Source organism: Papio anubis, chromosome X (genome assembly GCF_008728515.1).
Source record: "Papio anubis isolate 15944 chromosome X, Panubis1.0, whole genome shotgun sequence".
In the NCBI taxonomy this organism is placed as follows: Eukaryota; Metazoa; Chordata; class Mammalia; order Primates; family Cercopithecidae; genus Papio; species Papio anubis.
Window position 1 is genome coordinate 12,945,285 of NC_044996.1, and position 9,537 is coordinate 12,954,821.

Below are 9,537 nucleotides of genomic sequence, written 5' to 3' on the forward strand. Positions count from 1 at the left end.
TGAGAGTCTGGGCCCTGCCACCACCCAGCTTCATAACAATCAGCTCCCACAGAAGCACCAGAAGTTTCCCGAAGGGCAAAACTGTCATAGCTCTGGGCCTTTTTACTTGAAGGCTCTATCTGCAGTTTCACCTCCCCACTCGTTTTTAAACTAGTTTTTATGATTCTATAGAGTATCTTACCACGCTCCTGATACGGCTTCTGAACCTAGACTCTAACATTTTATGGGTGGAGATAAGTCTTGGTTTTTATAGTATCCTCACGACTAAGAGCATGCTCCACAAGCAACTGCTCAAAGAATGTTTAGCAAATAGTCACTGAGGCTTTTATTTATTAAGATTTAATTTCTGCTACTTTCTTGAATAAGCCAAGCAAAGCCAGGTATATATCCTTAATTTGGAGGAACAACAGAGTAACATGATAAGGATATGCAAATATCAACCGTACTTTATTCTGTTCCACAATTTAACTGCAGAGTTATTTCAAATTTTAAAGAAAATTCTTATCCGAACACCACATTATATTGTTTCAGTTCACAAAATAAGACAGATTTTCCCTTTGTTTCTTATGAAATATCAAACTCTCCCTTAAATCAGACAAACAGCAATACAAGTGTGAATAATATTCATAAACTAACATTCTGAAGTGAATTAAACCAATTGGAAGGAGAAGCATTTGTAAAATATACCCCCCTACACAAAAAAATGTTAAACTCTTAAGTCACTCATATGAAACAGAAACACAAAAAACACTGTGGTCCCTCCACCTCCACTCTGGACCCCCACTGCCTAGAACCTCGTCTGCCCTCTTCAAACACAGAAGGGAAATCTGCTTCAGACATCACTCACGACAGAAGTTGGTGGACGTGACACTGGGGCTTGCACTGGCCGTGGCAGTAGCATCATCTGTGGTGTCAATTATGGCCTGGGCTCTGTCTTCCACATCTTTCAAAGCATCCATGTACCAGGATGGAAATGAACTAGGGATGATACTGGATACCTTGGCTAAAAACTCTAGGACTTTTCTCTTGCTGGCCTCTGAATGGGCTCTTGGACCCCACAAGAATTCATAACGTGGAGGAGCGTTGTTGGGCCCCTCCCGGTGCTCCAGGCACTTTCTCTGCACCCAATCTATAATGAGCAGCTTTCTGGGGTTCCCATATATAAAGTGCTCCCTCCCAGCACACACCCCTATTGCACTCAACACTTCGCAGAGGACCTCCTCAGGGACACAGCTGCCCTTTATGGAGATCATACTGAGAATAAGAATCAGGAGACAGTTCTGGGGCATGCCCTGGTCATCCATCAGGCTTCCCTCATAGGTGAGGCCTAATGGGTCTTCAAAGAAATAGGAGTGGTTGTCGGGGTCCATCTCAGTCAGGGCAATGCCAAAAATTAGCTCTATGAGCTCATGGGCTTTCCCGAAGATCATAGGAAAATAGTCGTTATACTTCTTGATGACAGTCGTCAGCATCTCTGCCTTTGGGACAGGCTCTTTTGTTTGATATCTGAGAAGAAGAAACTGCACCAACTCAGCCACCTTTTCATCCAGGGCATACCTGGGCAAGGATTCACTTTCTGGCAAGGCCTGCCAGGTAGCTGTATCCTCCTCTTCTTCACTGCTGGACTCCTCATCCAATCGGGTGAGGAGGAGTTTAGAGGACTCTGGGGAGGACTCTGTGGAGGACCCTGGGGAGAGATCTTGGGAGGACCCTGGGGAGGAATCTCAGGAGGACTCTGGGGAAGAGGTGGCATCCCAGCAGCAGGCATATCCTCATCTTCTGGAGCACCCAGAATCAGAGTAGAGGGTGAGGATGAGGAAGAGGAAGAGGAGGAGGGGAATGAAAAGTGGAAAGAGGAAGGGGAAGTGGAGGAGGCATCCTCCTCTTCCTCATCTATGGAATCCTGTGCATCTACCAAGTCCTCTATCACACTGGGGTTCGGGAAGTCTGCCTCAAAGCTGAGGCCTGGAAGGTTTGGAAAGAGAGGCATGAGACCTGTTGTTCAGGAGCAGCAGGTAAACGTGTGAGCAGGGATGGGGATGACAGGATCCCACAGGCCTGAGGAAGACAGTGACAGTGCGAGTGGCTTCAGCTGAGAAACTCATCTATGATGGCTCTGACAAAGGCCGACTTACAGCTCTTCTTCTCTTAAAGTGGTGCTCTAGGGCCTGACAGGTCTCCTGTCTTCCTAAGAGGTTTATTCCCTCAGAATCTGTAGGAGGATGGGAGAAAGCACCTCGGGATACAGATGCCAGGCAGAACCACAGGCTCCGGGACTGACAGTAGGTGGGTAGGGCCCGGTGCTGTGGGGTCTCCCCTGTTTGCGGGGGTAGGGCCCTTGGTACACAGTCAGGGTGTGCACTCACTTTGACTCCTGGCACTGTCTGGGCCTCCTCTGCGGTGCTGGTTTTAGGAAGTGTGCCTCAGACCCAGGTCTTCAACTGCTGGTTCCTGGAGCACCTGCAAGAGGAAGTGAGGGAGCCTCTCAGGCTAAAGAGTGCAAGCAGAGCCTTGGGCCTCCCAGGGCTGACAGCTGGGGCTGGCCAGACACCCAGAGCCCCACAGTTCTGGACTGCATGGTCCCATCAGAATTTAATGAGCATCCTCACCTTTTCTCAGACAGGGCCATGTCCCTACCACTCTTCTGGCCTGAGCCAAAACTTCAGAGCAAACTCCACATCCTTGAGAGCAGTGGGAGGTGGTGAGGTGGCAGCCGCCTCCCAGCACTCTACCACGGGGGCAGTGGGGGTGGCCTCACATCTGTTCTGATGCACATGTGACCCCTCAGTTCCCTCTCTTATCCCCAGCAGGGCGTGGGAATCTTCCCTCTGCCAACTGGAGGCAGCTCTCCCTGATGACTTGCCATGGGACCCCCAGACCAAGGCCTCCTCCTCCCCTACACCCCTCACCCAGCAGGGAGGCAAATAAGTACCAGCCGAGAGACTCCGGTGGCCGCTCAGCCTGAGCTGGCAGGGAGCTCTACCAGGGCTGATTCTCGAGGAGCAGGGTGGGAATCTGTGGGAATCTGTCCTCTGAGATGGGGGTTCCCCCAGTCCTCCTCAAAGTCTTCCTATTTATTCCCTAGAGGGCCGGCACCTCCTCCCTTCTTCTGTTGTGGGGATGCCACGGTCAGCCCCCAGTGGCCATCTTCCTGTCAGCGGCCTGTAAGTCCTACGGCAGGGCAGGGCGGACCGGGGCTGCTTCTCTCCTTGGTGAGAGGTCCCTCAGTTCTCCCTTAGGCCCCTTACCTTGAGGATTGGCCAGGTCTGACTTCCCTCTGCTGACCTGAGTCCAGACTCCTCACAAAAAGCCTCAGGTCCTTCAGACTCCCACAGTGCAAGTCGGGAAAGCACATGCGAGAACCCTGCCAAGGTTGACCAGGGTTGACAGGAGGGGCAGCATGGGGCGGGGCCTCCTCTCTATGGAAAAACCACCCCTCACCTCTCCACCTCCTTCCACCTTTTCCTGACCACTTCCCCACACTCCACTTCTTCCTGTCCTCCTCAGCGCCCCTCCCACCCCTTTGTGCTGATCTCCCTACCCCCTCCAACCCCTTCCTGCCACCTCCCAGTCCTCTTTCACCACTTCCTCCCCTCCTCCCTGTCCCATCCTACACTTTCCCACCCTCCTCCCATTCCTCTTTCACCACTTCCTCTGCTTCTCCCTCTTCTCCCTGCCCCCTCCCACTCCTTACCACCCTCCTCCCTGCCCCCTTCCACCCCTTTCTGCCCTTCTCCCTGTCTCCTCCCACCCCTTCCCGCCCTCCTCCCTGACCCCTCTCTCCCCATAATGCCCACTTCCCCGCCCCTTCCCACCCTTTCCTGTTCACCTTCCACCCCCTTTCACCTTTTATTGCCCACATTCCCACCACTCCAACTCCTTCCTGCCCACCTTCCCACTCCCTCCCACCTTTTCCTACCCACCTTCCAACTTCCTCCCACCCCTGAGGCCTACCAACCTGCCCCTTCCACTCCTTCCTGCCTACCTCCCCACTCCCAGCTATTCCTGTCCACTTCCCAGCCCTTCGCCCACCTCTCCCTGCCCACTTCTCTGTTTTTGCCTCTCCACCTCTTTTGTCCAGAGGTGACAGCAAGGAGTGGCTGGGCGACACCTGGGCCTCCCCTCCATGTTGGGAGGTCACTGTCCTTCCACAGAGTTCCCTTCTTGCTTGTTGGCCAGCCCCGGGCCTCCTTTCTCTGCTTAACTGAAGCTGCCTGGTGTCTGAAATGAGGTGAGAAGGCCCCTCTGTCTTCCTCAAGGTTTTACTCCTTCCAGGGCCTGCACTCCCCCCTTCTCCTGTCCAGACAGCAACAGTTGTTCTGTCATCCTCTAAAATCCATTCCAAAACCTTCTACTTTAAGTACTGCTGTGTGTGAAGTTAATATAATCTCTCTCCTAAGCTATGTCAAAGGCTCCCTTCATTTTGCTTCTTTTCCTATCCTTGTCCCAGAAAAATCTATTGTCTTTTCAGCAGCCTATGTGTGATCTTTTTTAAAAAATTATTTTTTAAATCTTATTAATATAATGTTATTAATTTTTATTATAATTTTTTATTAATTTTAAAAATACACTCATCAGATTTAACTATTATGTGAAACTATATGTATTTTGGCAAATGCATGGAGTTCCATATCTGCCAACCAAGTGTCACACTGACCAGTTCCATCACCCGAAAAATCCCCTGTCCATCTCTTTTGAGGTCAGTCAAGGCACTTCTCCAAAGATTCTAGCACCTATGCTCTGTTTCCAGTTCATACAGTTTTAACTTTCACAATATGTCATATGAGTAGGTTCACAAAACATGGATTTAAAAGTGTGGCTGTATCATTTTTTATCTCAACTAGTAAGAAATGAGAATTCCTCTTGTTGCATAGCCCCTCTTACATTTAGTATTTGATTTTCAGATTTCAGCCATTCTAATAAGCCTGTGTTTGAATCTCCTTTGGTTTTTGTTTGCATCTTCCTAATGACAAATGACGTTGGTCATCTTTTTTTATACGCCTTTTTCTGATTGGTATATTCTCTTCAGCAAAGTGTCTGTTCAAATCATTTGTGCCTTTTTAAAAACTAACAGACATCATTTTCAGAGCATTGCTAATCCAAAAATACAAAGAGAAAATTTCATCAAAGTTACAGAGTTCCCACATACCTCTGCCCACCTATTCTGCCCTATGCACACACACACACACAGTGTCTCCTATTATTTATATTTTGTATTATTATGGCACGTTTGCAACAATTGATGGACCTGTATTGATATTTCATTATTAGGTCAAGTCCACAGTTTACATCAGGAATCACTCGACGTTGGGGATGCTATAGGTTTTGATAAGTGTGTGATGGTGAATATTCATCATTACAGTATCACACAGACTTGTTACACCATTCTAAATCTCCTGTGTGCTCCACCTATCAATCCCCCTTGCCCCAATCCTAACCTCTCAGCCTCTGGAAACCACTGATATTTTTAGTGTATTCATAGTTACCTGTTTCTGAATATTGTATGATTGGAATAATACATTATGTAGCCTTTTAAGATTTTCTTCTTTCACTTAGCCTTATGCTTTTATGATTCCTCCAGGTCCGTCCTACCAACAATGACTGAAAGTTCCTGTTGCTCATCATATGGGTCAACATTTGATGTTTTGGTGTTTTGGATGTCAGCCATTCTCATGGGTGCAGAGTGCTACCTCCTAGGTGCTTTAATTTGCAATTCTCAAATGACATATAAAATTGAAATATGCTCATTTTAAATTCCTATATATTCATTGTTTGTGTACCTGTTTATAGTTTTTGTCCACTTTAAATTGGGTTTTCTATTTTCTTATGATTGGGTTTTCAGCGTTTTGTGCATATTTAAATATATATCTTTTATCAGATATGTGTTTCACAAAACATTTATCCCAGTCTCTGGCTTGTCTTTTCCTGATCTTAACAGTGACTTTTCAGAGTAAAAGTTTTTAGTTTTAATTAAGTCCAATTTATCTCTTTTTTCTTAGGTAGCTGGTACTTTTAGTGTTGCATCTGAAAAAGTCATCATCAAAACCAAGGTTACCCAGGGTTTGCACCCATAAGTTTAACCAAATTTTGGTGTTACATCTAAAAAAGTCATCACCAAACCCAAAGTCACCTAGGGTTTGCCCCCATAAGTTTGGCCAACATTTAAAACTCTGATAAAATATGTTTGTGAATAAATGAATCATTTCCCTATAGACAATTATGGGGAATAATAATAATTTCCTCTGTTAATGTGAGAGAATTAATTGGTGAAATATTTTAGGAAAAAAGTCAGTAACGTTTAAAAAATGTAAAATATTCATACTGACTCAGTTTCCTCATTAAAATGCATTCCTTATAAGTAATTATATGTACTTGTCCCAGAATTTATGCTCAGAGATATTGATTGTATTTACAAGAATTATAGCCACAAAAGATAAACAAATATTTGTTCATCAAAAGATCTGTTCAATTCGTTATTGCACAGAAATAAATTAGAATTCTAGGAAGTAGTCCCCAAAGTAAGATGGATCTATTAACATTTGTGCTGTCGTGGAAAGATCTTGGATCCATTTCAATACGTGATTACACTTGCATGTTAGGGATGCCATAGCAATGTACCACAGCTGGGATGACATAAACAACAGAAATATATTGTCTCACAGTTTTGGAGTCTGGTAGTCGAAAAGCAAGGTGTATACAAGGTTGATTCCTTCTGAGGGCTGTGATGAAAAGTTGTATTCCAGGCCTCTCTCCTTGCCTTGTAGATGGCTGTCTTCAGTCCATAGCTGTTCACATTATCATCCTTCTACTCATATCTCTATGCCCAAATTTCCCCTTTTTAAAATGACTCCCATTATATTTGATTAGGGCCAGTATTAATAACCTCATTTTAACTTGATTGCCTCTGAAATAATCCTATCTCTAAATAATGTCACATTTTTAATTTCAAGGTAGAATTTTAGGGGAATGCAATTGAACCTGTCATAGTGGCAAAGGCAAGTGGCATACTTAGATATATATCATTACTCATGTTTAGTTATATTCATACACACACATAAATGCATATATATTTTTATATATGTATATATAGGCATATATATACACACATATACATTACCACATCTATCTTTTAAAAACTTGAAATTAGCTTTAAAAATGTACACACCACATTGTGGAAAGTTCTGAGTAGGGGGCTGATTTTTGGAGGAAATTTGCAGAGAAGAGAATTGTGATTTCTATGTATTTTTATTATTTTTTTACAACAATAATATATGCAGTATTAATTGGTAAGAAAAGCATTAAAGTAAGCCTAATACAAGGAAGAGGGGCAGTGTAGTAGTCAGATAAAGTAACAGTGAGCTAATGGAATGAAAACATCTCCTGAAATTTAAATGGTTTAACACAACAAGTTTATTTTTGTGCATATAAATTCTGATTTTAGTTGGCAGGGTATTATGAGCTGAATTATACCCCTTCCTCCAAATGTACACATACAAAGTCACTGCATTTGGAGATAGAGCCTTTGAAGAGGTAATTAAGGGAAAATGAGATTTTATGGTTAGGATCTTATTCAATATGACTGGTGTCTTCACAAGAAGAGGAGATTAGGATACAGACACACAGAGAAAGGGACAAACATATAAAAAGTTAGTGAGAAGGTGGCAATCTGCAAGCCAAAGAGAGCCTGCAGAAGAATTCAAACCAGCCACCATCTTGATCTTGGATTTTTTAGTCTCCAGAAATGTGAATAAATACATTTCTATTGTTTAATCACACATCTGCACACCTCTTCACCAAATTTCTTTGTCACCAATTTTCCAGTCGTGCTTCTTCCAAGTCCCTGACCATCCAGCCAAACCACTGGCTACAGCCCATGCATAAGTATATCAGAGCAAAGTGCAAAACCAGGTACACTGTTTGAAGTTCTGCCCACTTGGAAGTCCCTTCACCACTGTCCTTCAGGGATGTCCTAGAAAGGGGCTGTAGTGCTGCAGCTGTCCACTTTGGGGCGGTGCCTGCATATCGTGCAGAACCATCAGTGAACCAGGCTCTGGTTTTCTCTTCCTTCATCAACTCCATCATAGGGAACTCCCCACAGGACCATCAGTGCAGGCTGGGGGAGAGAAGGCAGGGTGGCAGGGGTGGAGACCATGGACATTTGTGTCACTTCCTCATGTAACTTACTTGTGTCTTCAGGACCTGCTCAAGCCCAATAGCATATATACCACTTCCATTTGATGATGGAATGCTGCTGTGCATGACCCACTTTATGGCTAGATGGGACAGAAAGCACCCAGTTCATGACAGGCAGTTCAGGTTGCATGGTGATTTGATGGCCTATAGTCAAATATTGTTTCCCCCAAAACCCAGTAACAGGCCAAGAGCTGTCTCTCAAAAGGAGAGTCATTATCTGCAGAAGATGACAGGGCCTTGCTCCAAAATCCTAGAGGCCCCTGCTGTGATTCACCAATGGGGGCCTGCCAAAGGCTTCAAACAGCATCCCTATCTGCCACTGACACCTCAAGCACCACTGGATCTGCTGGGTTATACAGCTCGTGACAGAGCAGCTTGCGCAGCAGCCTGGACCTGTTGCAGAGCCTTCTCCTGTTCCGAACCTCACTCAAAACTGGCAGCCTTTTGGGTCACTCGGTAAATGAACCGGAGTAACACACCCAAATGAGGAATGTGTTGCCTCCATAATCCAAATAGGCCCAATAGGCATTGTGCCTGTTTCTTGGAGGGGCCTCATGCAGCAACTTATCCTTCACCTTGTAAGGAATATCTCAACTGCCCCCACACCACTGCACCCCTAGAAATTTGACTGAGGTGGAAGGTCCCTGAATTTGAGTCAGATTATTTCCCATCCTCTGGCATGCAAATGTCTCACCAATAAGTCCAGTGTGTTTGCTACTTCTCACTCAATGGATCCAATCAGCATAATGCCATCAATGTAATCGACCAGTGTGATATGTTGTGTAAGGAAAAATTGATCGAGGTCTCTCCTAATAAGATGATGACACAAAGCAGGAGAGTGGATGTACCCCTGAGGTAGGACAGTAAAGGTATATTGCTGGCCTTGACAGCTGAAGGCAAATTGCGTCTGGTGGGCCTTATGGACAGGAATGGAGAAAAAGGCATTTACCAAATCAATGGCTGCATCCCAGGTATCAGGAGACGTGTTAATTTGCTCAAGCAATGAAACTTCATCTGGTACAGCAGCTGCAGTTGGAATCACCACTTGGGTAAGCTTACAATAATCCAGTCATTCTCCAAGATCCATCTGTCTTCTGCACAGGTCAAATGGGAGAGTTGAACGGGGATGTGGTGGGAATCACCTGCATATTTCAGTTCCTTGATGGTGGCACTAATCTCCACAATCCCTCCAGGGATGCGATATTGTTTTTGATTTATTATTTTTCTAGGTAGAGGCAGCTCTAATGTCTTCCATTTGGCCTTTCCCTTCCCTTCATAATAACACTTCATAATAGCCTTTCCCTTCATAATAGCCCTCACCCTACTAGTCAGGGAGCCAATGTG

The 9,537-nt window shown here is 45.0% G+C and overlaps 1 protein-coding gene across 1 annotated transcript; it reads right to left on the reverse strand.

The window, feature by feature from the left end:
- Positions 1-866: 866 nt before the first annotated feature.
- LOC101025388 (melanoma-associated antigen C3) lies at positions 867-3,098 on the reverse strand. The gene is given in 3 exon segments (XM_017954421.3): positions 867-1,020; positions 1,023-1,654; positions 1,657-3,098. Coding segments are annotated over 3 exon segments (1,008 nt in total). The 5' UTR covers positions 1,991-3,098; the 3' UTR covers positions 867-978.
- Between the last annotated feature and the right edge of the window lie 6,439 nt (positions 3,099-9,537).